This window comes from Haemorhous mexicanus, chromosome 4, assembly GCF_027477595.1.
Source record: "Haemorhous mexicanus isolate bHaeMex1 chromosome 4, bHaeMex1.pri, whole genome shotgun sequence".
Taxonomy (NCBI): Eukaryota; Metazoa; Chordata; class Aves; order Passeriformes; family Fringillidae; genus Haemorhous; species Haemorhous mexicanus.
This window is the reverse complement of record NC_082344.1, coordinates 1,425,855-1,452,615: the sequence shown is the minus strand read 5'-3', so window position 1 is coordinate 1,452,615 and position 26,761 is coordinate 1,425,855. Positions and strand designations below refer to the sequence as shown.

At 50.6% G+C, this 26,761-nt stretch overlaps 2 protein-coding genes and 1 long non-coding RNA gene across 6 annotated transcripts; 2 read left to right on the top strand and 1 right to left on the bottom strand.

The window, feature by feature from the left end:
- Positions 1–815: 815 nt before the first annotated feature.
- Positions 816–19,311, bottom strand: CNOT6L (CCR4-NOT transcription complex subunit 6 like). The gene is made up of 12 exons (XM_059843524.1): positions 19,246–19,311; positions 7,193–7,314; positions 6,898–7,084; positions 6,415–6,500; positions 5,991–6,080; positions 5,154–5,222; positions 4,754–4,911; positions 4,230–4,384; positions 3,802–3,953; positions 2,873–3,097; positions 2,212–2,414; positions 816–2,079 (listed from the first exon to the last, which is right to left on the bottom strand). The coding sequence occupies exons 2-12, from the start codon at positions 7,302–7,304 to the stop codon at positions 1,867–1,869; spliced, it is 1,650 nt and encodes a 549-aa protein (XP_059699507.1). The 5' UTR covers positions 7,305–7,314; positions 19,246–19,311; the 3' UTR covers positions 816–1,866.
- On the top strand, positions 10,173–17,495 carry LOC132325970 (uncharacterized). Of its 3 annotated transcripts, XR_009486098.1 has the most exons (5): positions 10,173–10,622; positions 11,417–12,198; positions 12,912–13,531; positions 14,469–14,584; positions 15,970–17,495. It is a non-coding gene; the product is annotated as an uncharacterized LOC132325970 (long non-coding RNA). The 3 variants fall into 3 exon arrangements; XR_009486097.1 differs by having other exon boundaries at positions 11,417–13,531; XR_009486099.1 differs by having other exon boundaries at positions 11,417–13,718.
- Positions 19,312–19,694: 383 nt separating the features above from the next.
- On the top strand, positions 19,695–25,393 carry MRPL1 (mitochondrial ribosomal protein L1). 2 transcript variants are annotated; one of them, XM_059843522.1, is made up of 9 exons: positions 19,695–19,834; positions 19,968–21,261; positions 22,126–22,378; positions 22,569–22,652; positions 22,998–23,069; positions 23,265–23,376; positions 23,809–23,909; positions 24,324–24,405; positions 25,116–25,393. In XM_059843522.1, exons 2-9 carry the CDS (start codon positions 20,900–20,902, stop codon positions 25,277–25,279), a joined length of 1,230 nt encoding a protein of 409 aa, XP_059699505.1. In that variant the 5' UTR covers positions 19,695–19,834; positions 19,968–20,899; the 3' UTR covers positions 25,280–25,393. The 2 variants fall into 2 exon arrangements, with proteins under 2 accessions (XP_059699505.1, XP_059699506.1); XM_059843523.1 differs by lacking the exon at positions 19,695–19,834 and adding an exon at positions 21,418–21,526 and having other exon boundaries at positions 21,112–21,261.
- The last annotated feature ends 1,368 nt before the right edge of the window (positions 25,394–26,761 follow it).

The following is a 26,761-nucleotide window of genomic DNA, read 5'->3' as shown; positions in this document are numbered from 1 at the left end:
ATTGGTGCTGGGTTTGGATTTTTATTACTAAATGGGCTCCTCTGCAGTTCATAGACAATCACGGGCGAATCGGAAATTCCATTTTGTACAAACAGCTCCAAAAATATTGGGAGTGAAGTATGGTTAGGAAACACTGCTCACGCTGGGACCACCGTGCCTGGAGGAACAGGGGGATCCCCCCCTCCTCAAAAAACATACAGCAGCTGAATACAGAAAGGTAATGTCCACAAAATTAAGTTTTTCATGCTATTCTACTTTCCAGTGCTCTCCAATCCATGTGCCATGGCCAGGTAGGGAATGCTGAGGTATATTCCAACAGAGATACCTGCACCCAGAAAATCCATCTCTGGAAAGGGCTTTCTTTTTTTTCCCCCCTTTTTTGTTTTTTTTTTTTATTTAGTTTTGTTTTCGCACAGAGCAAGCGCTGTGCAGGACTTTCCCCCAGCTCCCTTTGCTTCCAATTGATCCCAGACCATAGGTGACACCCCCATTTTTTAGGCACTTTTCCAAGGGAGTTGTCACTTTGCTGAACCCATTTTTGCCATCTGGCCCACGCCACCCCCTCCCTGGCCCCTAGTCAGAGTCAGGGAATAGTCTCTCCTCTAAGTCCAATTGATTTTTTTTTTTTCCCCCCCCCGCTATGGAAAATTTCCTGTGTATAAAATGACAAAGGAAATGTTTAATTCAAGAGGAACAGCCTGACTTGGCAGTTTTGCAAGACAGAAGATGGCTCTTTTGTATTTAAAACTAATTTCACAATTCAAATTGGACTTTTTTTGAAGTATACGAATGAGACATAAATATAGGCTTATCAATCTGCTTAAAAATTTCATTCACATCATGGAAAATGTTTTTCATTTATTAAAAATATCACATTTGGAGACTAGAAACAGTAAAGTGCATGAAAAGTTTCAAATAGAAATTCAAGAAAATCTTATAGCAGCAAAAAAGCAGAATAAAGAAAAACTTAAAAACACAGACACGACCTTTTCCTATCGCTCTGCCTTTTTTTTTTTAAACATTAAGCAGCCAAACAACTTGGTTTTTTTGTTGGTTTTTTTTTTCCCCAGAAAATTGCATCATGTTTAATGCCTCTTGAGGCATAAGGTTTTGAACTGGCCACCCAGAGCATTAAAAGGAAAGAAAACAAGGATTTCCAACACATCCAAAGAGCATTAACATTTGGGGAGGAACCAGCAGCTTTTTACTTCGGCCCTGACTGACAAAAGCTCCCAAACAAATTGGAACCAGGAGGATTTAGAGCTCGAATTTGATCACAGATCCTTGGCTATCTTTGGTTTTCTGATAGTGCTGAGATGAGGGGCAGGGCCATGCTGCCAATCCTTTATAGTCGGGTATTAAGTGCTTTGCTAATGTGCAAAATTGATGTCGGATGCAGAGTTGAGTCTCCATTTTGGATTCAAACAAACAGTATTTCTAACCTTCTTCCTACAAAACAAGCACCTCTAGTTTTGTTTTTCTTTCTCCTAAAAGGTTGGCTCAATTTGCCACGTTCTGGAAAAAAGCATTACCTTGAAATATGTCAAATGCAAGTTTTTTAAATCTCTTTTGTCCGTTTAGAAGTGCAGCTTCCTACTGAAAAGAAAAAGCCAGTTTAAAGTAAAAAAAAAAAAAAAACAAACCCCAAAACACAAACAAAAATTAAATTAAAAACCTGGGAAGGGGAATAATACTTTGGTTCCAGCCCTAGTGCCGAATGATACCGATATGCACCAAAATGTGCAAAATCTCTTCTCAAACACATAAGGAAAGGAGCTCGAAGAAGCAGCTGAAGGTTGGCCATACTTCACTCCTATCTAGAGGGATTTACAAGTGTACAGGTCCGTGGGGCAGGCAGGGTTTGCACTACCTGCGGGAGGGCAGGTGCACGCCGTTCACCAGCGGCGGCAGCGGCGGCTGCAGCTCCAGCTGCGTCAGCAGCGAGAAGTGGTCCGAGGGGATGTGCGGGTGCGGGCACCCCGTGATGTTGTTGTCCACCAGCCACTGAGGGTCCAAAGGGCCCAGCACTCCCAGCACGTTCATGTGAGTGTTGGAGTAGAAAATGTAGTCAATCACACCCTGCGGAGAGAGGGAGAGAGAGCGCGGTGAGCGCAGGGCCCGCCCTGCAGCCGTCCCCGTTAACCCCGGGGCGGCCGAGCTCGGGGGAGCTGGCACGGCCGAGCCCGCGGTGTCCCGGAGCTCGGGGCTTACTTTGAAATCAAAAGTGTAATTGGTGTAAGGCATCAGGTTGTTCTCGTAGGCGCTCTTGAGCTGGAAGCCGTGCGTGATCCGGCCCTCCGAGGCTCCGTTCTTGCCGTTGCCGCTGAAGTTCATCAGACACTCGTTGTAGCGCAGCTCCTTGAAGTCCTTGTGGTTGTCGGCTACGATGCCATTGCTCAGGTATTCCACTACACCTGCGGGCAAGGGGAAGGGTTTAGGGAGTTGTTTTGAAAGACAGCTTTGGGATATTAAGAACTAGAAGGCCACCGAGGCACCGTGAGATCAGAGTTAGCAAAGCAAACCCTTCTCCTTAGAAAGTCTTCATCAGGAACTCACTTCTTTCCTACTTCTTATCGCTGCTTCAGGCGTGGGTGTTTATTTAATGATTTATTTAAGATCTAACTGTGCCTTTCTACGCTTTTGTAGGTGCAGCCAGCTCTCCTGGAGCGTCCGGCTGAGCACGAAAAGCAGGCGACTCAGCCGGAGGACTCACAGTCTCTTCAGCCAGATTTCCAAAGGCAGCAGTTCCTAGGAAAGCTTTCATCCATCTCTTCCCTGGGAGTGCAAACAACCCCCTCACCTCCAGAGGAGAAAGAGGACCTGAATGCTCTAAGAAGGTAAGTTAAAGGTCAGGCCCAAAAGCCAGCCTTACCTGAGTCAGGCAGTGAGTTGAGATCCGCACACAGCACCAGAGGGATAGAGTTGGGATCTGCTGTCGGGCTACTGGGCCTGCTCGAGGCTTTCTCCAGGATGTTTTTCAGCTCTGAGACGAACATCATGGTCTGGATGAGTTTCACATCTGAGTATTCGGGGTCCCAGTGCATGTGGGCATTGGCCACGATGAGCAGCTGCTTGTCCACATGAAGTGATTTCATACCTGGACAAACAACGTTAGCAGTGAAAGGTTCTGTGAAAGGTTCTGTGCTCCTGCTTGCTCGTACTCGGGGTGTAGCCCCTCAGGGTCAGACACAGCAGCAGATGGCTGTGTTTTCATTGCTTAAACCTGCTGAAATGCCTGTAAACAGCCCAGGGAGCTCCTTCCAGCCTCCTCTGAAGCCATGAAAACCCCAGCCATGGAGACAGAGCAGGATGGCAGTTTTGCCTGCGCTGGAATTGTCTGCCACATCTGATCAAACTTAAGGAAAGTGTGACGGTCTGTCCATCAAGAGGCAGGAAAAGAGACCTGATAATCTCCTCCTTCCACATCAGTACATTAGCACTGACATCTAATCACTGGGGGAGGGAGGAAGGAGTCAATCCAGGGGAGGAAAAGAGAGTTGAAAATAGAAGTTGAACATTGTTGCCAACTACTGGTAAGAGCAAATGTGTGTAAACACAGTGACCTTGGGACAGCCCAGCTGCTCAGGCAGAATGTAACAGAGTAAGGAAGCGGGGATAAAAGCCTGAAAGGAGAAAAGCAAATGCTGGGCATCTTGCTGTGAGCACAACCAGACCACGTGCTCTGTGCCTGTCTGAGCCACCCATGGGCTGCGTTTGGCAGCTGCCAACGGGAACAGCAGGGATTACCTAGGAATAACTCGTGCCTGTCTGTGGAGCAGAGGACACCACAGCCGTACTCACTTGCTCCAAATAATTCCTTGTGCACCTCCAAGACCACGGCGACCCCGATGTTGTCCTTGGTCATCACTCTGTTCAACATGGCTTCCGAGCCCTCCGAGTTGGCCATGGCCACCTGGTTGAACTCCACCGTGTGCTTCTGCACCAGAGTGAACCTGGGCATCGGGGGGAGAAGCACAGGGAGCGGCTGTGACACCGCCCCCGTGGCAGTGTCCCCCGCTGAGAACCATCCCTGCCTGCTCCCACAGGCTCCCCCTCTTCCAAACCACTCCAGCTGGGTCTGGAGCCCACCCCAGAGCTGCATTTCTCTTTCTGGAAGCAGTGAAAACTCTGACAGGCAGCTCAGGCTTTGGGAAGCTTCCATCCTAAGGACTGGGAGCTCTTCTGAGGTTTAGGTGTAAATTTTGGAAGCTGCTGCTGCAGCCCCTTACTTTTCTGTTTTGAAGAATATGGCGCAGCCATCCACGTGCTTTTTCTCCTGCTCCGACATGATTTTGGCACGTGACTTTGGAGAAAAGAATCCGTCGTATCCCCGTTCTTTCAGGGCTGGCAGGAAAAGGGTGAAGTATTGCTCCGTTTCCACCTCCTGCAATGGTACACAAACGCCTCAGGCTGAAGAAGTGAAGGAAACCCTTCCTGGTGCCTGCCCAGGCGTGCAGGCAGAAAAGCTGCACACTCCACGTCCCTTCCTAGACCAATGGCCTGCTGGGAACGGATGTGCATTCCTGCATTTCCCAGAATCCCTCCCACAGGCCAAGTGACAGGTGTAATTTGGATTGCAGCAGACCACACCTGGTGTGTTTGACACTGGAATATGGATACACAGCTTTCACTGGGAAGACCTGGAATTTGCTATCAGGCAGGTGACTATGGTGCTCCCAAGGGAACATTTAATCCTAAAGGAGGAGGTTGGCGTTTGCTGTTTCTGATGGAAATTGCAGTTATGTTTTATTACCTGAAGACTGATGATGTCTGCATCACAGTTGACGATTTCTTCCATGATTCCCTTTTTCCTGTACTCCCAGTTGAGTGCCCAGGACGGGCAGTAGCCATAGAGCTGCCGGGTGGCGTATTTATCACACAACACATTGTAACACATGACTGTAAATGAAGCTGCAAGGAGAGAGAGAAAGGCCAAGGTTGTCAGCCTCTGGGGATGGTCTCTTTGGCTTGGGCAAGGTGGCTGAAAGTGACAAAGCCCAACGTGGAAAAGAAATGACAAAAGTGGTATTTACAGCACAGCCATATGGTAATTTTTCTGGTGCAAATGAACAAATTGCTGTTTTCACTCTGCTCCAGGAAAATGAAGCCCAAGGTAAGTTTCCCAGTGTGTCACCTTGGGAACCCAGATTTACCTGAGGGCAGAATTTGGTCTCGTTCTTTTAAAGTAATCCATGGCCTTGGAGGCAGCTGCTCTGGATGAACTGCAAAAAAATTAAGCCAGTGATTAATCCAGAGTTTCTATTTGTAAATTAGAGTTCCTAAGTCCAAGTGATGACTGAACAATAATGTGTTTTGCATCCCCAACTCCCCGAGTCTTCAGGGGAGGCAAAAATCATTTAAATGTGTAGCTCTAGTAAGGGAAGAAATTGTCATTTGTAAGATTCGTGACTATTTTTGTCTCTTCAGATTTAGAAGCACCACTGAAATACTCCTGCACGTTGAATAATCTGCTGAAGAAGGAGGGCTAAGTCCTGGCACGGTTCAGCCATCCCTTCTCCAAGAACCTTGCCCTGAATCCATCATTCCTGCAGTGCCTGAACCTGGGAGACATCGAGGGGCAAAGCAGAAGGCTCAGTTACAGAACCACAAGGTAGGACTGAGGTCAGGTACTGGATGTTCTTCATGGCTTCGGTGTTTCTCCAGCTACATTTGACATTCTGCTTGCATTCAAACGATTATTTCTGGTGGGGAGAACAAAATTGGGCTTCAGCAAGGCAGACTTTGCCCTTGGCTGGTAACTGAAGGGTTTCAAAGAGAACAGACAGAACATTTGGCTCTAACACGGGAGACCCTTAGTACACATCTGCCTCTTCCCCTGCGTGTGAGGGTGTGGTTTGGGATCTGACTGGAGGCACCTGACAAAAGCACTGAGGCAGGGAAGGAATCCTCTCCCTGCAGTGGTTCAGAGCCTTGTTTTAACAGCAAATGCTGCTTTTAAAGCCTTTCTGAAATGACACCTGGGGCTGTACCTGCTAGATTGTCAAGCATGTAGTTCAGTAGCTTTCGGGTTCCGTCTGGATCCTGGTAGAGGCTGAGAATATCTTGGGACAAAGGATTGCCTGTCAACAGCACAAAACAACAGCAGGGGGATCAGCTGCCTGCCTTTCTTGAGGCTTCCCACCCAAGGAAAATCTCCCAGAATGAGAACAGACAAATTAACTCAGCAGGTTAAAGGGTTTATTTCCCTGACTGCAGATTTGAAATGAGCTCCTAAGGAAGTTTAACAGCATTAAGAAAGAGAAGCATTGTGTTCTCCCAACTGCCTGGTCATTTTTGCTACCAACTTAATGCTTAAAATAACCTCTAAGAAAACCCTGAGGTAATACAGGAAAGTTTTGAGACCAGCCCCCCTCAGGATCCCCAAGAACTCGCAGGAATATGGGAAGAGCTCACCTTTCAAACCCAGGGTTTGCAGCTGGAAGAGCCGTCCAAGTTCATAAGGCAAAACCCGTAACAGATTGTTATTTAAAAGCAATTCCCTGCAGCAAAAGCAAAAACACTCTGGGTGAGGATCACTGCAGAAGAAACTCCTAAGGTGCTGAACACTGCTCATCCTCAAAGAAAACACTTTTCACCCTGAATTTCATTATGGAAAGATATGCCAATCTTCCCGTGTCAAACCAAGACTGAAGTACATTCACTGGGGGGGAAAAGCCACAAAGCCCAAGATGAAACCAGGGATGGAAACAGTGATATATCAACAATCAGAAAAAAAGGCCAGTGAACCCACAAGTAATTATTAGAAGCGAAGCTCTGCACCATCCTGGAGTTTTTCAGGATTATGTGAAATACAGGCACGGGAAACAAACTGAAACTCTCGGTCCCGATCCCACGCCAGAGACTTTTCGTGAAGTTAACCAGAATAATTCCCCTCACCTGAGAGACACCATGTTTCCTAGTTCTGCTGGTAAACTTCTGAGTTTGTTGGATGACAGATCCAGGTAAACCAGATTGTGAAGCTTGGCAATATCAGGTGGAATGCGAGTAAGGTTGTTGTCGTTGAGGTGCAGAGCAGTCAGGTGTGTCAGCGACCACAGCGACGTGCTTAAGCTCCGCACTCTCCCTGGAAAAGCAAAGCAAGGAGCTTCAACACCTCTTCAGTCTGGAGCCCCTCTGGATCTGGAGTGCTCTGGGGCACCAGCTGTGGGAATTTAAACCCCAACCAACTCACCCGAGATCTCTAGTTCAGCCCAGTGCGACTTCTTCCCGTTGGCCACCTCTTCCGCCGACATGATGGTGTAAATTCTGCGAGGATCTGGAGGATCATATTTTTCCTTTGGCATCCCTGTTAGTCTGAAACACCAGCACAACTAACTGTTACTGCACAGCATTCCTTCCTTTCTGGGCTGCCAAGCAGCACTCACACCTGGGCAGAATTCAGGGATGGAGAAGAGCATTTCTTCCTAGGAAGTTGGGGCTTCTGCAGTCACCTGCTGCATTTCCCAGTTTATCCCCCAGAACCCACAGAGTCTTTGGCTGTGTGCAGAGCCTGCAGACAAGATCAGAAGCCTTCTGCTCCCTCCTGTAGCTTGCACAGGGAACCAAGGATTGAAGGGAAGGCTCCTAACTTCAGCTTAACAAAGCCCCACTTCTCCACTCCACTGCTCAAAATTGCAGTCTGAGGGGGAATTAGCTCCATTTTCCCATTAACTATCCAGCTTTAGTGTTCTGTGCTTCTTCATGCTTGGGATCATTCAAGACCTTTGTATTCCTAATGGCCCAGGAGCCATAAAAAGAGCTCAGGTAAAGCTCCTATTTAGCAGTTCTGGGGCACAAAGGGCTCCAGCCCAGTGCAAAATGTGAACATCAGAAGCCTAAGGATGAGCCTGTGCATGCCAAATTCATCCAACTGTCCTGACTGTCAGACAGGAGCTCTCATTCAAAACCCATCCACTCGCCAGGGGACACAGGGAGAGGTTTTATTCCATGCCTCCCTGGGCTGTTGTGCTGAGCAGGACCCTGAGTGTGATTTAAAAACACCAGGTTAGCCCAGTTTGCTGCCGGCCCGTCCTTTCCTCCCCAGACACACAAAATCCACGAGCCTTGAATTCATCCAAATCCAAAGCAGCTGCTCCAGAGGATGCAGCTCTTCCCTCTCCTCCAGCCAGCTGCAGTAGGTGTGAAGCTCTTCAAGCAGCTCCAACTTCAAGGTGAAGTAACAAGCTGAGGGTTCTGCTCAGCAGGTCCAGCTGACCCAAGATGGCACTTTCCCTCTCCGAGGGTCAAGTCCTGCAGTGTTTTCCAGCTGATGCTGACAGCCAGGCCAGCGCTCTGGCACGGAGCAGGAGCTGCCAAGGGCTGTCCCCTGCCAAGGGTCTCACTTACAGGGCTGCTGCTTCCTTCCCTGACCAGGGCCCAAGGAAACTGCAGGGGCAAATGTGAGCCCCACATCTAATTATAGCCCCTGTCATGTCCAGGTGAGGTCACAGGGCCAGCAGAGCTACGGGATAAGAGGATTCTGTGCTCACACTGCCTGGCACGGGGCCATGAGGGGAACCAGTTACTTAAGGACAAGGGATTACACCTGAAATCCTTCCATCTGTGCTCCAGAACCCAAAGTCACAACAGCCTTTCCCCCTCACACAAGCAGGCTGTGCTTTGGGAGTGCCAAATCCCTGGTGCTTGCCTTTTGCTGGATTTATCTTCGCTCTTCAAGCGCTGGTGTGAAAGTGGGGAGCACTTGAGCAAGCTCCTGGCAGCCCCTGCCAGGCCACAAGAGCCCAATTGCACCTGCCCTTGCTGCTTCATCTGTCAGATCTCCAACTGATCTGTACCTCTACAGCACCTGGACCCAGGACACAGAACACTTTGCTGTCCAAACCCAGGGTTTGGGTGAGTGCTCTCTGAAGAAGTCCTTAAAACCACGGTGCTGAGACCACCTGAGCCACCCCTGCCCATCCTCAGCAGCCCAGAGATGCCCACTGAGCCCTGGCAGCCTCTGAAAGCTCCAGGACTGCTCCTTGGCAGGGCACCCAAAGCAATGATGTTGAAATACAGAAGTGCTCTGCCAATGCAGAGCCATGTGTGGCCATCGGGGGCCTTCAGAGGAGTGAGCCCTGAGCTGGGAGGCAAAGGACATGCACATTTTTCAGCTGTTAGTCACTTGAATATTGCTTTGAAATCGTGGTGAGTCAAACAGGCAGCAGTGTCATTGCCACAGTTACAGACAGGGGAAAACAAACCTAAATCAAAAGCACTTTTTTCTTCTCCTTCTGCATCACAGCAACATTGAGCAAGACTTGAAAAGTCGCCGTGTGTAATTTTGTTCTTTGGCAAAAAATGGATTCTGCCTGGGTTCCCAACTCCTGCCATTGCTATCTCCCACTCTGCTTGCCCTGGAACTGAAACAATATCCAGAAATCCCACCCTGGTTTTGCTCAGTCTTCAGGGAGCTGCACTGAGTTCCCTGGATCTGTTAACTCCAAAATCCAATGTGCATGAGTGCAAATTTTAGCTGCCCTTGGAAAACTTCTGAAGCTACTAAAACTTGCTCTCTGCTACAGATCCAGCCCTGATTTTAAATTAAACACAGAATCTCTTCCTCGTTTTGTGTAAATTACAGAAAATCTGGAGATGAGGACAGCAGTGCATTAGTAAGAACAATATTTAAACTCTGGGGGTTCCTAATGGAACTATTTGGGTCCAAAAAACCCAGAGGGGACTGGCAGAGCTGGATTACTCAGGTGGAACCCTAAGTGTGCTCCTGGGTGAGCCTAAGCAGCTCTCTGAGGTGGATATAAAAAGGGCCAGGGGCAGGTACTGTGTTTCCACCAGAAGGTCTGTGCCTGCCTTTTCCTTGCACTTCTGGGGTTTTATGGTGTTTTATTTGCTGGGCTGTTTTTGTGCATGAGGCATGCAAATGACTATCCTTTAAAGCCTGGAGAAAAGAAATGAGTACTGGAACACTACTGAAGGTGTGAGGGGTGTCAGAGAGCAAAGGTTGAGCCACTGGGTTGCAGCAGAGGCTTTTAATATGAAGAAATGTTTTTTTGGGCAGCACACCACAGGAACTTCTGGGTTTCAAACACACAGTCCCTTCCCCCAAGAGTGTAGAAGATGCATTTTTTAAATTACAGTGCCCATAAGATGTTTTGTTCAAGATGTTTGATGCCTCAGTGCCTAAAAGAGGAGGCCAGTGGAGAAGAGCAGTGCCTGCCTCCTGCTGCAGCCCTGTGCTCTGGATGTTTGGCACAGCTCCAACCCTCGCCTTCAGCCCAGTGACATTCTTTGTGATTCCCTCCTTTTCCCCCCAGCCTCTGTACCCGGATGAGTCGAGCTGCCAAAGCATTTTGGAAGCAGTCCAGCAGGCAGGCCTGAGTGGCTCTTCCTTCCTGTGAGCACAGGAGTGTCCATGCCCTCCCATCTGCTGATCCCTCCCAGGAAGGAGCCACGCCGTGGCTGGCCGGGCGTGCGCGTGTGCGCACACACACGCTGGGCTGGAAGCTGGACAACAGCACCCTTGAAAATGCCTCATCGTGCTTTTCTATTGAAAAAAAAAACCCCAAACAGTTAAAAAACCATGTCTGAGGAGATTGGAAAGAATCCCCGAGGAAAGTCTGACACACAGAGCACAAGGAAATTCAAGCTGGGACTAGGGAAAGGTAAGAGGTAAGCAAGAACCTGCAGCTGGCAGTAAATTCAGTGGTGCTGGGGTCCCAGGGGGCTCCACATTATCTGTTTGAGCCCAGAGGAGCACAGACAAGTCACAGAAGCAAAGAGTAAAAGCCAAGGGGAGGAGTGGGAAGGGAGGGAACGAGCTGCATTTGATTAATTCCAGAGCCAACTGGCAGTCACTTGATGGAAATGCTAATTGTCCCACTGACATACACCCACCAGTTATTCCCCTCATTCCCTCACCTCCTCTAAATGAGGCAGTCTTTTCTTAAATCACAGGTGACACAAGCATACCCAGGTTTCCACCCTTCCTCTTCCTCCATGTCACACCCCCACTTACAGGACCAGCTGATCTATTTACTGCATGGAAATCCTACCCAGCATTACACAGCTGCTTTTTATTGCTGTGCTTGGTTAAGAGTCAGTCCTCCCTCCAAAGGAACAGTTCCCCCCTGTGGGAAGCAGCCTGTTACCTCTCAGAGCGTGCATGACAACTCCTGGATACCCACAGCAGGTCCCTGAGTGATACCTGCCTGTGTCTGCAGGTGCCTTTTACACTTTGTGCTTCCAGAGCAGCTCCTGGGGCTGCTTCACATGCAAGCAGAGGGCAGGCTGCTCCCCAAAATAAGGCTCAGCTTACCAGAAATGCATGCAAGGGGCTACTGCAGGGCAAGAAGTGCTCCCAGCAGCCAGCCTGTACAGAAATGTCATCAGCAGCCCCCAAAGGGCTGCTTCAAGCAGTGTGCTTATTTATTTACACAACTGTCTTGCACTCTTTCAGAGAAATGACCCATTTGCAATGCTGCTCCATCCCCTGGGGAGTGCTGGGCTTCTAATGAGATCCAGGCCAGAGTGGCTTAAAGGATTAGGAGCTGAGGTCACCAGGAGCCTGGGGAAGGAAGAAGCCAGCTCTGGATCAAGACAAACACCGTCCTGGGCTGTGGGCATGGCAGAGAAGCAGCCAAGGATGGCTGCAGCTCACAGCAGGAGCTCTTCCTGGGACTGGAGAGACAGAGAACTCCCCAACAGCACGGGCAGAGTGAGCTGGCAGGGCTGTGGTGTGCCAGTGTCCCTCTGAGCCAGGAGGGCAAGGGCTGCTCTACAGACAAGGCTGATCTGTCACCCATGCAGTCACTCAGAAATGATACAGACCCTGCTGGGGCTGTGCTGAGAGCCAGTGCTGTGCCTCACCCAACTCCTCAGGATCAATACCTGGAGAGGAGTCAGCTATTGACCAGGGTTTTGAGCAAAACTACACAGGAATTAGGAACCCATCCACGCTGAGGTCTTCTCAATGAACCAGCCTTAAGATACAGCTGGAATCATCAGTACCCTTTCATCCTTCAAAGCAAAGTTTGTGCTAGGAGAAGAGAAATGAGATGATTTCCACGGCCATGGTGTCATCTTCCCTTTTCAGTGGGAGACTGCCAGCACTTCCACAAAATAAGCAAAGCCTAGCAACACTTCAGTTACTCTCCTTCAACAGTCCAAAGAAAATCTGCCACTGTAAAAACTTAATTCAAACAGCTTTAGGGTTACAAGGCTTGCCTTGTTCAACCACAGGTAAGTTTGGATGAGTCAAAGCTCAAGATTTTAAAAGGAAGGAGGAGAAAAAGGAAAAAAGGCCAAAGGAAAAAGCACACACTGATAGTGGAAACTGTTTTGCAATCACTGGCACAATAAACGAGCCTTTTCAGTCTGAACAGGCCACAGGGTGCTGCACTAGTGCTCAAAGTAGCTGGGCTTGTATGCTCAGAGAAGAGAGAAGGGATCTGTTAAACCCCCCCAGTTTATAGGAATAAACCCTCTTCTCCAGAGGGTGTGTTTAAATGTACTTTGCATTTTAAAAAAAAGTTTGCCTAATAGCCTGAGCAAAGCACATTATTTGAATATTGAAAGGTAGTTCAGCTGCTTCTGTATCTGATTATCCCAGTCTTTCCCACGAGCATTTCCACCTTACTTCAACTTCCAACCAGAATCCCACACTGGTTTGGGGTGGAAGAGACCTTTAAGCCCATCCAGTTCCACCTCCCTGCCATGGGCAGGGACACCTCCCATTGTCCCAGGGTGCTCCAAGCCCTGTCCAGCCTGGCCTTGGACACATCCAGGGGCAGCCACAGCTTCCCTGGGCACCCTGTGCCAGAAGAGAGGCTCAGCTTGTGTGGGCTCCTCTGTTCAGCCACGGGATGGGATTTCACCTGAAGCCAGGGAATACCTGTGGCAAGTTTTGCTGTAGTTTTTCAAACAGGTTGGTTTTCTGCTATTTCTTAACCAAGTGGCAGCTGAGAGGTTAATTCCAGAGCTCTCTAAAAGGAAGCTGAAGAAGACAAATGCAGTCCAAAGGCCTGGTGCTACCTCCCCTGCTGTACAGAAATGGAGAGAGTAAAGGAAGAGCACAGACACAGTGGGTAGGTCAGGAGGCAGGTAAGGATTCAGGAATGCTGGAGCCTTGTTGACAGCCTGAGGTTTTCAACCAGGTAATTTTCCAAGCAGAAAATACTTGTGAGTTATACTCATCTCCCCACGTCCAGGGTTGTTTTGTTCAGACCTGCAGCTGCCATGAAATAAATGGCCAGTGACTTAAAACTGAATTATTCCCCCCTTACCTGCACAGGAAGCACCTGGGGGTTCCTAGAGCAGGCAAAAAAACACCTTGCAGACAAACACCTAGTCTCAAACCTCCTGCTCTGTCCACAGGTCTCAAAACACTCAGTAGGTGTGCTTCTCTCATGCCCTGCAAACACTCCTAGTTCCTCTGGTGCACTCCACTCCCTCCCTGTCTTTTGCTCCAGACTGAGGAGGAGGAGGAAGAGGCTCCCTGCACAGGTACAAACATGTCCCTGGAGACTGACCTGCTCCCAGTGGCAAGATGTGACTTGGATGGAGGGGAAAAAAGGTAAGCCCAGCTCTTCCTGGCACCTGGGAATGTTCTGGTATGTGAGAAGTCATCTGGCCCTGCTTTCCTTTTGCTTTTTTAACCTTCCAGAACAAAAAGGGATTCAAGGAAAGGCGTTCACAAGTGGGAATTTTGCCTGGGCAGCCGTTCATCCTGAGCTAGCTCCTTCCCACTGCCAGGGCCAGCTGTAAGTTAATGGAACACACGAAGCAGAAATGGAATTTTGAGCTATAGGGGAAGCAGGAAGAGCAAAGGATATTCTCCACATGTCGAGGCTGACTCAGGATAAAGGACTTTTTTCTGGTGTCATACACCTCCTCTTGTGATCTCACACAGGATGGTGATTTCCAGCAAAGCTTACAAAGTATGTTTTCTGCTTTCCCCCTTTCTCAGTTTTCCTGGGAGTATCCTATGGAAAAAAAAGAGCTACAAATCTGCAGAAGGAGGGCTTCAGCACTCTCTTTAGATGGTCCTTAAATCCAGAGCCTTTTGAAAGGGCCTTTAGATTGATTTCTTAGGAAGAAAGGAAAAAAAAAAAAAAAAAAGAAAGCAAAACTAATTTGTGATTAGAAGGCACAAAGATGTTCACTCAGATGGAAGCATTCCTGAAAAGCGAGGGGAAAACTACCCGAGCAATTCATTCAGCTGCCCTAAAGGGTAAACAGCAAACTTGAACACCAGCCACAAATCCTGATTATTATTAACAGCTTGACCAAAAGCTTATGGGTTTTGTACTTTCCTTTGTACTCCTGCAATCTGATGAACTTAAAAAAAATGTGTTTGACACCAAAGCAAGGAGGAGGCTGCCTCTGCAGCAAGACAAGGCTAAACATTCCTCCCTCTCCTGCAGCCTGCCGAGCTGCCTCAGCCTAGGAACTTCTTCTGCCTTTAAAAAATCTTTTGAAATGTTTAATTTTAATTGGGCCTTCCCTTCCAGGCTGTTGGAAGCAGCAGTGTGGGGAGCTGTTGACCTGGAGAGCTAATTGTGGAAGGCCAGGATGAAGGAGCTTTGCTTTGCCTCCCTGTTCCCAACACAGCCTCTGGAGAGTACAGGTGGGTGCAGAACTTGGGATGGGGAAAAGCCCACGGGACAAGAGCTGCCTCCATAAAAATTCCTGCTGCTCCTGGCTGAGGGCACAAGAGGTTTCCCTTTATGCTTTGTTTAGGGTAAGGAATAATCCAGATTCAAATCAGCAGGGATGGTGGCAGGGTGTTCTGAAGGATTTGTCTCTTCATGTCTGAAATTTCCCAATCCTCCAGCTGCAAGCGGGGGGAACCCAAAACTAAACTCGTGCTGGAGGGAAAATTTTAATTTTGAACATGCACTTACACCCCAGCCTTCATATCCTGCAAATCTGCATTTGGAGCCCCTTTTATTCACATTTTTTCTGCCTTTCTCAGAAAAACCACCAAGCTCCTCCCCACCCAGGCCAGCAGAAGACAGAACACCCCACCTGGGTGAATGCTGAGCATAAATGGTGCTGTGCACTCCTAAACAGCCCTAATGACTGCCCTCAGGAAATGCCAGAGTAGGGGTGAGCACACACGACCTACAAACTGCACTTAAATGACTCCCAACAGCTCACTGGGCTTCTCTTCTCTCCCCTGGTCTGGCTGCAGCTCCCAAAACCCCTGTGCTGGCTGACTGTGCCTGACTTGGAGCTACAATTGCTCCAGCTGCTTTTTGTTCCTCCTGGAGCGTTTTTCCAAGTGCTGGTTGAACATCTCCCCCTCCAAGGGACAAAATGTGATCCTTGTAGGACAGAGCATTTCTGCCTGTCTGTAATTCTGTTTGCCATGAGTCCCTGCCCAGTCGCTTCCTGGTGGTGGCTGAACACTCCTAAAGATACATCTCTGTAGGGAGATGCCCAAGAGACTGCAAAAGCTGTTCTTCTCAACAGGATTCCAGGAAGATTTTCTTCCAGTGCTCCCTTTTACTTCAAGCAACTTCAGTTTGGTGCTTGGTTTTGTTTTGGGGGCAGTGTGGACTTTTTTTTTCTCGTTTCCAACTCCAAGAGAGGAATTTTCTCCCACCCAGCAGCCCCCAAGTCAGGCTCATCACCTTGCCATTGGAGGTAGCTGTCACGTAGCCCTTTTGGGAATTTACTAAGCTGCCAGCAGAGCCAGTCAGCACGTTCAGCTAAAGGCCTTCCACCGTGCTCTCTGCGTCCAGCCCCGAGATCTGAAGGCACAAATGGGTCCAGAAAATCCTCTGCATGTCAGGTTCTTTTTGACACTTCCTGCCAGACACTTCAGTTTACTTGAAATTGAATTTTTTGGGGTGCCCTTGTGGTGGGAAGTTTGATGACAGCCCCAAGGTGCACAAAACACAGGGAAGGAGAGCAGCAGAATTCCAGAAATATTGTCACTTCCTAAGGATCCTGATAGAGAAACCTCCTTTTTTTTTTTTTTAATTTTTGTTTTTTAAATCATTGCAGGTGAGATGGAGAAACTGCACAGACAAATCACTGGAAACCCAAAGAATTAATCAGAAGGTGAAGTTACACCACACTGTCACTGTAACAAGCACCCAAGCCCTTGATTACAGCCTGCCATCAAGAGAACCACAGAATCTGGACAAAAAAAAAAAAAAATTTACAAGAGGCTTAGCATTTAATGCTCTAAAGCACTAAATCCACAGCAAATCCTCCTGAATCTAAATATGCCTTAGACATATTTTACCTTATTTTTTTAAACTTTTCACAAATGCCATCTTATGCTCCCAAAAAACTAAGCTCCACTGTTACTTTTGCTTTCTCAGTAGTCTGCAAATCAGGTTACAATCCTGTGCCTCGAGGGCCCTTTTGGCACTCCCCAAACCTCCTTCCACTAAACAGTAAGCAAGTAAAAAGTAAGCACTTATTTGGATTTATCTCCCCTTTTAAGCCCAAGTAACCCAAAAGTGTCCAGCAGATTACAGCTGACAGAAGCAGAATTTTTGGGGGTGATTCAAGAAAGTTTGCCTGGAAATTATGCACGATACTGATGGATAATTTTATCACCTAAAACCTTGGGGAAGGTTTTAATAAGAAAAAATAAACACATCCCCCCACTTGTGCACGTTGGCTCAAACAAAAAGGCCAGTGGCTGCTGTGATCTACCTAACTCTAAGTTTTAATTCTTGGTGGTTTAGATTTAAATTAAGTAGAGGCTTAGCCGGTGTGGAAATTAATTAATTTTGCTCCACTGGTGCTTTTTCATTCTCCTAACAGAGTCCACACACACCCTGGGATCACTTTCTGGCTTTTTTCTCCCAGGACTGGTGTGAAAGCTAAACTTGGTCAACAGCCTGCCTGGCTTTTTGCAAAACCACATCTGTTAATGGGAAACAACAAAATGCTCCCAGTTTCTCCCACAAAATGGAAGTATTCTCCCATGGAAAGAGAACAGCCATAACAAGAGAATTCCCACTGCAAATGGGCCGGGGCTCCTACAGATTCTGGATGGGAAGAGGAGAGCCACCCATGGCAAACAGACCTGGAGCAGCCTTTCCTTCCCCTGCCAGGCAGGCAGATCAACACGTGAGCAGGCTCCATCCCTGGAAGCAGGGCTGCTCCCCTCCGGGGGCCAGGGAGAAGCGCCCTCGAGGCAAGGCAAACAAGCTCTATCAGTGAGAGTGCACTTGTGCAGATAACTGGGACTGGCGCTGCCACAGCTCTGGCAGTCACGGGTCACTGTGCCAGCAGGAGCTCACCCTGCCCAGTGGCAAACTCCACGGCCACTGCAAAGTTCTGCCTTCTCCATGCTGCAGCCCGGGTGAGTTTGTCCAGCAGGCTGCTGGTGGGGAGTCTCAGCCCTGACATGCTGGGGTCTGGCCCTCCCAGGGTGCCAGGAAACTAAAGTTTGCACAGGAACACCTATGGGCTGTTTACACTGAGTTCTGTCCTTCAGTTAGATGCACAAACGAAATGAGAAAGAGCCCCTGCAGGAAGAGATAAAAGGGAATAAATTCAATAGTGCTTCAGCACTGAGAGCAGCCCCCGCTTTTAAGAGTAAGAAGGGAACAAAACTGAAAGTGTTTAACAGGGTTTGTTGAGCAGGCAGGAGGGCACTGCAGAATTTCCACTGCTCTGTGAAACCCAACAGGCACACGGCAGCAGGGCTTTTGGAGTCACCTCCAGCCACCTTGGGAGGAGATTCAGTGCCCGGGCTGGAGCTCAAACACAAGCTGTGTTTGGGGGAACCGACACCATCCTGCAGGCTGGATCGCTATTCCAGAGCACGGAGCAGGGAGGTGCCAGCAGTGCACGCTGTCCACCTGCTCCAGAGCCAAATTCTGAAATCAGGCTGGAAGCACCTCCCTCGGCAGGGAGGGAGCAGGGCTCCATCCACGACAGCAGGTCAGGCTGTAGCACACGGCAACACTCAGCGTCCCGCCAGCCTGGATCTGCTGGGAGGCACCAGGGCCGTGCCCATGGATGCTGCCCTCCAGGACAGGGACCTGTGGCAGGACCATTTCCCTGTTTTTCACAGAAATGAAATCCCTGGCAGGCCATGCTCCACCTTCACTAGAGCTCTCTGGCCTCCAAATGGGGATACAGGATGACAGAATGATTCTAGGAATTCCCTGGATTGTGTGGAATGATGTGCTTTTTTTTTTTCTTTTTAAAAACAAGCACGTTGCCATCACTTTCGTTATCAGCCATGTCTATGCACCATGAACGAGTCCTGGGTGGGTGTTTGCCCCTCTAGGTTAGCTCTGAGTTTTGTGGGGGAGCGTCACATTTAAATTGTAAAAAATTCCCTGCTTAACCAAGGCCGTGTAAAATCTTTATCAGCACGGCAACTCAGGAGAAGTTGTACCTCCCCAAAACAAATACTCGACCTATTCAAAGTTTCCAAAAGGGCCCGATAAAAGCCACTGGTCTAAAGATTTCCAGAAGGTCAGATAAAACGTGGCGTGGCTGGGAGCAGCAGAGCCCTCCACCACCACATTTAGCAGGAGCACTGCAGTTTAACAAGCGAGCCCCAGACTGTAACCAAACTCAGCCTTCAAGTGCGCGCTTTCATTTGCGAGCACCACGCCTGGGCGGGCAGCCCAGGTTTTATGGCAGGTGACACTCCTGTCATCCTCCTCCTCCTCCTCCTCCGGAACTGCTGCGGACCCTGAGAGACCGCGGGGAAAAGGGAGCGAGACCAGCGTCTCCCCAAACCCCCCTGAGCCCTGAAGCGCCCTCACCCCACCACGCTGGGGGTCACAGTGCCAGGCCGAGATGCCACCACGGCACGTGGAGGGGATTGGGGCCAAGCGCTGGCCCCGTGGCCGGGATTCGCCCCAGGGCCACGCACAACCCTCCAGCCTCGGCTCACCTCACGGCTGGGATTAGTCTCGGGGCGGAGGTTCACCTCCAGCAGTCACCCCATGGCCCGGGTTTACCCCTCGACTGGGGTTCGTCCCACGGCTGAGGCTCACCTCACGGCCACGGTTCACTCCGGGGCCCGGCTTCACCCCACGGCCGGGATTTGCCCCAGGGCCACGGCTGACCCCGCGGCCGGGATCCGTCCCCCCGTGCCCGGAATCGGCCCCACGAGCACGGCTCTCCCCACGGCCGCCACCCGCGGCTCCGAGGCGAGCGCGGCATCCCCTGGGGCAGCTCCGGCCGCGGCCGGTGCCGATCGCCATCTCCCCGCGGCGGGGGCTGTGCCCGCACCCCCCGCACCCGCGGCCCGGCGGGGCCCGACATGGCGGCGGGGCCGCTCCCGCCCGCTCTCACCTGCATGCGGCGCGGCGGGGCGGCGGGGCCGGCGGCGGCGCGGCGGGGCGGGCGCACACGACATGCGGGCGGCGGCCCGCGGGCAGCGGGGACGGAGCCGCGGGGCCCGGGCGGCAGCGGCGGCGGCGGCGGCGAGGAGGAGGAAGGAGAGGAGGAGGAGGAGGAGGAGGAGGAGGAGCGGCGGCCGGGGCGCGCAGGGCGGAGGAGACGGGGGCGGGCGCGGGGAGGCGGCGGCGGGCGGTGCCGGGGCCGCGGCGGGGGGAGCGCGGGCACTCGCGGGGCCGTGCCAGCGATCACGGGCCGGCTCCGGCAGCTCCGGCGGGGGCACGAAGGAACCCGCCGCCACCTTTACCCCCTCCTCTTCCCCTCCTTTTCTCCCCTCGGTTTCACAGCCCCGGCTGTCACCGCGCTGCGGTGGGAGAAGGAAGAGTCCGCCTGGGAATCCGGGGCGAATCCGGGATTTGAGTGTGCGGGCATCTGCTCGGTGTCTGACACCTTTGTTTCTCCTCCTTCGGGCACTGAGGTTTTACTGGGCGCCCAGGTGTCGGTGGCACGGATCCTCGTGGGCAGCCGGAGCAGGGAAGTGCAGGTAAAAATAAAAATAATTTAAAAAAAGAGCACCAGGGAGTGTCTGAAGAAAGAACAAGCGGTCGGGGGAGCGCATGGATGGACACGACATCAGCCTCTGGGGGCTTTTAATTGGAATTTCCTTTCTGCTGCAGCTGCCCGAGCTGCGGCTGGACCCGAGAAGTTCATTGATGGCCGGAGAGCGGGAAGGGCCTCGGCGATGGAGCAGGGGCTATGGGTAGGAAAGTGGCTTTGGGGGGAGAGTGAGGTGCTGGGGATGGCTGAGCATTCTCCGTCTTTCTCCCGAAATCCCTGCTCCATCCGTGCTCCACGGCAGAGACCTGGTGGGTAAAAAGCCGGAGGCTCACAGGCCCTGCGGGAGGATGGCGAAGGATGCGGATAACCTGGCACATTGAACAGTCTCCTCTCACACCTCTACGCTGCCAAGTGCCCGTCCAAAATCATTGCATCTCCCCCTGGAGCCTTAAACAAATGGCTGTCACTCCTCAGCCGAGGCATTTTAGCCGAGGAGGGTTCCTTTTCCTCCCGTCGCCCTCACGCATCCCTATGTCCATCCTTTCCCAGGACACTGAGCCGGGTGTTGGATTTGACGAGCACAGTTTCGTTACAGCTTGTTTTACACAGCCTCCCGTGTATCTGCTTTAAAAGTCCTTGCACATGGATCCATTGGGGAATTTTAGGCAGTCACGTATCCCTGATTTAAACACTCTGGGACAGGCGCTGACTGGGGAAGACTACGGGTTTGGAATGTTTTTAATCAAAAGCACATCAGTGTGGAATAAAAACCCCCTTTAAGCGTTACAGTTTGTGGTGTCAATCTGAACAGCCCAGGAGATGTTTAAACAAAGTCTTGGCAAGCGGATGCTGCTCCGGGACGTTGAATTCGGATTTCTTCTCCCACCCAATCTGCAAGGGAACAGGGGTGAGATGGCAGCCACCAAATCTCTTTTTGGAATTACATGTGGCTTGCAGCAGGCACTGTTCTTCCACACGGACGTGGCCTAACAGGTGTCAACGCCCCCATGGCTGAGGGCCGCGGCTCTGACCGCCCTCAGGAGCCGCCGCCATGTTGCTTCGCGGAAGGGGGACCAGTTCGGCTCGCAGCGCTACGAGACAGCCCCGGGTTCGCCCTGAGGCCCCTCTCAGGCCGCTGAAGGAGCGAGCTGGGGGCTTTTGGCCAGCCCCGGGCAACGGGTCACCTCTCCCGGGGCAGCGGGCAGGCGCCGGAACCCGCGCGACCTCGGAACGGCAGGCCCGGGCGCGGCGGGTTGGGGGGACGGCACTAGGTGGCACACCCTTAAAGAGCCCGGGCCTGCCGGAACGCTTCTTCTCGGCCTCGGGGAGCGAGTTCCGCGGGGAATGGTTTCGGCGGCGCACCAGGGCGGCTCGGCAAAATGGCGGCGCCCAGCGCCCGCTGCCTGTGGCGAGGTGAGGGGGCCGCGCTGAGCGACCGCGGGCGCTGCCCCCGCCGCTCTTCCGCGGCCCCGAGGGGCTGCAGAGGGGCGAGGGGGGCCTGTCCTGGCGGGTCGGGGGTGCGGGGCGCCGCGGAGCGTGCCTGAGGCGGTGTTTGCTCTCGCCCCGCAGCGCTGGCCCCGCGGTGCGGCTGGGTCCTCCCCGGGCTGGAGCAGCGCCTCGCCGTCCCCGCCGTGGTGAGCCCCGCCACCGCCCGGCCCTACGCGGCCGCAGCAGCCAAGTGAGTGCGGGTCTGGCGTCCCGGAAGATGTAGGGGGTTGTTTGGTGTCCGCAGGCCTGGTCCGACAGCCGGCTGACCCTCACAGGGTCCCGGAGAACAGCCTGCGCTCGCAGGGAGTGTTTTCTGTGCCGATGGCACAGGGGAAGCGTGAGGCTGTGGTTTTGGGCTGTGCTTTTGCGGGGTGTAGCAGGGTTACATGTCAGCGTGAAAGCTGGTGAGCTCCTGGAGTCGGTTTCAAACCCTTCCCGTCCCTTAATTGGCTTTTCATTGTTTAATTTGCCATCTCTGTGATAACACAGCTTGGCTGGGAGAAGCAAGAGTAGACAGGAGAATGAAGCGTTCTCAAGTGCTGCAGACTCTTTACAGAGGGATGGAGTGTCCAGTTACTATTTTAATATTCTTTTCCTCACCTGGAGACCCTCTGAAAATAGGGAGGAAAACGAGAATTAGGTGTTCAACTGAATGCAAAATGCCACGGGAGAGGGAGGAGAAAACCTTGCTTTATAAAATCAGAGTGCTGTGAAAATAACTGGTGCCCTCACAACGTGCCTGGTTTTTTGTTTTTTTTTTTTTTTTTTTCTTTTTTTTTTTGGTTTTAGAGCTGCCAAAAAAGATGCCCAGAAGAGCAGGCAGGAGAAGGTGAAGGAGCACAAGGAGAAGCCCCTCCCCCGGAGGCGGCCGCTGATGAGCAAGCCCGTGGACGACGTGTACCTGACCTGGCTCTACAGGAGACCCTCCTACGGGCTGGAGCAGGCCGTGGGCATGCTCAAGAGGTTCCAGGAGCTGGACTTCACCCACCCCAAGCAGTTTGTGTACATCAACGTCTTCCTGGACATGGCACTGCACAAGAAGGTGGGGTGGCACTGCTGGCACTCCTGAAGGCTTTGGGGCTGTTCTGACTGAGGGCAGCCCCCTTGTTTGCCTTTTTTTTTTTTTTTTTTTTATTTTTAGGGGACCAGCTCTCTGTGATGGTGTAATTTACCCTCAAGTCTTAATTTCATTTTGTTTGCTTTAATTTTAATTTTTTTTTTTTACTTGCCAGAAAAAAGTGGATCCTTTTTCCAGCGGTGTCGCTCTTCCCCATCGCTTTACAGATGAGGTGAACAAGGTTTTGGTGTTCACAGAGGTGGGTGAGCCAGAATTCCTGGGTTTTCATGGGGTTTTGGTCCTCACAGAGGTGGGTGGGCCAGAATTCCCTCATTTTCATGGGGTTTGGGTCCTCACAGAGGTGGGTGAGGCAGAATTACTTCATTTTTGTGGGGTTTTGGTGTCCAGCACACTCTTGCAGCTGTGCTTTGCCAATTAATCATTTGATCTGTGTGAGATGATCCCAGAGGGCTGCCATGGGTTTATTTAATAACTCTTTGGACAGAATTTTTTTGGAATTCTCTGCCTGAGCTCAAGTGGCAGCAGAGGAGCAGCAGCCTGCTTGGTAGTCCAGCTGTTTTGAATTCCTTTTTTCTCTCCACAGAATGAGCAGGAAGCTGAGGCAGCTCGAGAGCACGGGGCTGCCATCGTGGGAGGAGTTGAATTAATCAAATGGGTATATGTTTTTCCTAAGGAATTACATAAATATCCTGATTTAAACTGGGGCCTGGAGGGAGGGGAAGAGGCCTGGTGTCCAGTGAGCTCTGGCTGGGAGGCAGCAGGCAGTGTGAGCAGTGAGAGATGTGTTTGTGTGCTTGGGCCCTTTTACAAACCAGCTTCAGTGCAATCAGTGGAACTGTGCTTGTTGCAGATCCTGGAGGATGAAATCCAGGCTGATTTCTACGTGGCTGTCCCTGCCATAATCCCCAAGTTAATCCCCCTGAGGAACAAGCTGAGAAAGAAGTACCCCAGCACCAAGAGAAGTAAGGAGCAGACCTTGGTTACAGCTGTTACCAGGTCCTGAGGGAGCTGGAGCCCTGGGGGTGCCCCTGGAATGGTTTTTGTTAGGATGTGGAGTTACTTTGGGTGTTAGGCTGTGACTGCAGCACTCCTCTTCGGTCAAGGGAACTTTAGGGATCCTTTTTTTCCTGCAACAGGCAAATCTGGGATAAGAAACCAGATGAATTTGGCTGCTAGGTGCCTTTATGCTTATTAATCCTGCTGAGTGGGGATGGAGGGAACACGGAGACTGTTTGTGTGACCTCAGTGAGGACACCATTGTCCCGTCTGTGAGACTGCAGTTTGGAGTGGTGCTTGCCTTAATTAACAGAGGGAACGATCTCTTTCCTGGTGCCACACCCATCTGTGCCAGTAAGCATTGCTCAGACAGCTTCTTTGGTTGTGTTGTTTAACAGATTCCCTGGGCAGTGACATTCCCAGAATGGTGCAGTTCTTCCGAGAGTGCCACGAGTACTCGGTGGAGGACGAGAGTGTCATCAAGACAAGGATAGCCAGAGTAAGTTGTGTGCACAGCTCTTGCATTTTCTCTCCTGAGCAGAACTGTAGCATTCAAAGGGGGGAACAAACCATCCTTTCAACCTGTTTCTCAAAGTTTTTGACCATTTTCTTTCATCTAACTTTTGCAAAAGCACTTGTGTATGTGTTGGTTTTTTAGGGGTTTTCAGCCCTTAGGGCTACATGTTGTTACAGAGCCCTGGGAATTTCATGTCCTGAGTGGAATTGGAGAGGACAGTGAGCAAATCAGCATTTGGATAAGGCTGTTAATGGGATTTGTCACTCCTTCCCAGGGAGCACAGACAAAGGAAACCTATCTGAAAATGTGGAATGAGCACAAACCACCAGTGCTTTCAGATCTCTTCACCTGGGCTCCAGGCATCACCGTGACTAACCTGGCACTGTCCTTTTGCAGCTGGATATGCCCACTGAGCACATCATTGCCAACCTGAAAACAATTGTCCAGGATATCTGCACCTTCAAGCCATCCAATTTTGGTAAGCTTTGTTCAGGCTGCAGCAAAGCCATGTGAGAGATGGCTCTTCTTTCCTGGGTTGTCAGCAGTTACCTTGCTGCTCTCCAAGCATCTCGAAAATTCCTGCTCCTCCAAGGGAAAGAATCAACTTTTCCCTCTTTCCTTTTTTTTTTTTTTTTTTTTTTTTTTTAAATTTTAATTCCTTAGCAAAAGGAATCATAAAGTCAGCTTTAAGCAGAGGGCATCTGCTTAGCTGGAGAGGAAATGGTGATTCATGAAATAATTTTGGGGAAGGAGCTTTGTGTAAGCTAAAAATCCATTTTTTTTGGTGTTGATACTTGCTTCATGTCTGCCAGAAGAATGATCTTGCCTCTCTCCCTGTGATGCTGCTCGCAGTAGCTGCAGAGACCAGACCATAAAAAGCCAAGTACACGTGCCTTGAGAAGCCCAAATAAAAACAATAAGGGGTTGCCTGACTTGAAATATAAAGTAGATGCAGAAAGGGGTGCTTTGGTTTGTTTTTTAAATGAATTTAAATCATGTACATCAGCCCAGTTTAGTGAGGTATAGCTTTTCTGCTCTGAGCAGCTTTTCTACTGATTTGGAGTGTCCAGGCTGATGCTGGTGGTGTCATTTTACTGCCTTGATGGCAAACATTTCCTGGGAGCAGTCAGCCTGGAGCCCTGGCCAGGGCTGGAGTGACCAGCTGGCTGGTGCCCTTTGTGTTCCTAGATCCCATTGTGCAGAGGCTGGTTATCAGATCCTCCACCAGTGAGGGCCTGCTGCTGAACCTCGATGGAATCCTACCTCAGGTGGAGAAGGCAGAAGAGAAGGAGGAAGAAGATGCAGCTGATGAGGATCAGCAAAAACCTGCCCAAGAATCAGTCAGTACCTGATGTCTTTGCCTTGTGGGCCTGGAGCTCGAGCTGGGGAAGCAAATGTCAAGTGACACTCAAATCATGCTCTGTGAGAAGAAAAAATAAATGCAGCTTGTGGATTTCATGTCTAAACTGGGTGTATCGTTGTCACGAGCAGGAGCCTGTTGTCAGAACCGAGCAAATGTTTTTTTCTTAAGGAAGAATGGGACGTGTTTTGTGGGAGGGAGTGACCATGCAGCTTGCTCCGATGTTTTCTGGAATACGAGCTGGAGCCCCGGCTCTTTCCCGATGTTTTCCACTTTCCTTCCAGGAGGTGGCGCTCCCGCCCTTCCCTCCTGAGTAGGCCTTGGAATTTCCTGGAATTTCTTCTGGGCCGTTTTTTTGGGGGGGGGCTCTGTTGCTGAACATGTGTTCATAAAGCTGCACCCCGAAATGTAAGATGGTCCCATAAAGGATTGGATGTTTGCCACAGGGATGAGCTGGTCCAAATCTGGGAAGGTGTAAATCATTGCTATTACTGGAGGCAGGCCTCCTTTTTCCAAGAGGTTACTGGGATCTGGCTGCATGGGGATTCTTTTAGCTCCCATCAGAAGCATTTGGCTGCTGTCAGGGTGACCAATTCCATGCTGATTATTTATGCTTGTGTGGGGTGCTTTGCTCAGGGATTGATCCAAAAATTCCCTTTGAGGTGTGCATAGGAAGGTTTCACACTGACTTCATAGACTTTGCATGTTGTAAGTGGCAAAAGCAATGCCAGTGCACTGGAATATCTTTATTTCCAAGGCATTGCACATGCAAGGGGTATTATGAGGCGTTCCAATGGTTGTGTGGTGTTTGTGGCCCAAAAGGAGCAATTGGAATGTGAGTGTCCTGTTGGTGAAGAAAAGCAAAGCCTGTGGTATTATCTGCATAGATTTCTTTGTCTTTTCCCTGTTCTCTTGGCTTGTTTCCAAGACTTCACTGTCCATTTTGGGAAAAGATAGGCCTGCCCTCTTTGATGGGTAGATTAAAAAAAAAAAAGTGATGCTTAAGCATAAATGCACAGGTGAGCTTAAATCAGAAGCTCTCAGACTGCTGAGTGTGCTCTCAGAGAATAAAAGCATAGAATAACAAAGGTTCCTGCAGGGATCTGCACTTGGAAATCCCAGAGCTGTGGGGACACAGGAAATCTGGGCCTCTGGAGGTCAGGTGGGCAAGAGAGGCAGCTGATGGGCTCAGCAAGTTTTCAGGTTTAGTTCTGAACTTGTGCTACTGGTTGCAGAAGGAATAATGCCCCTGGCCTGTGCTGTGCAAGCTGTTGAGTGCCTTGGGACTTCTTTTTATCCTGGAATGCTGGATTGGCATGGGGAGGGGAGAGATGGAAGGGAGGAAGAGAGCATGAGATGGTTCCTCTTTAATGAGCTTAGCCCTCGGACATGCAGAGTGGGATTTGTAGTTGTGGCTCTAGGGCCAACATGCCTTAGAAATCCTTTTAATTGTCACACTGAGCATGACTGCAGT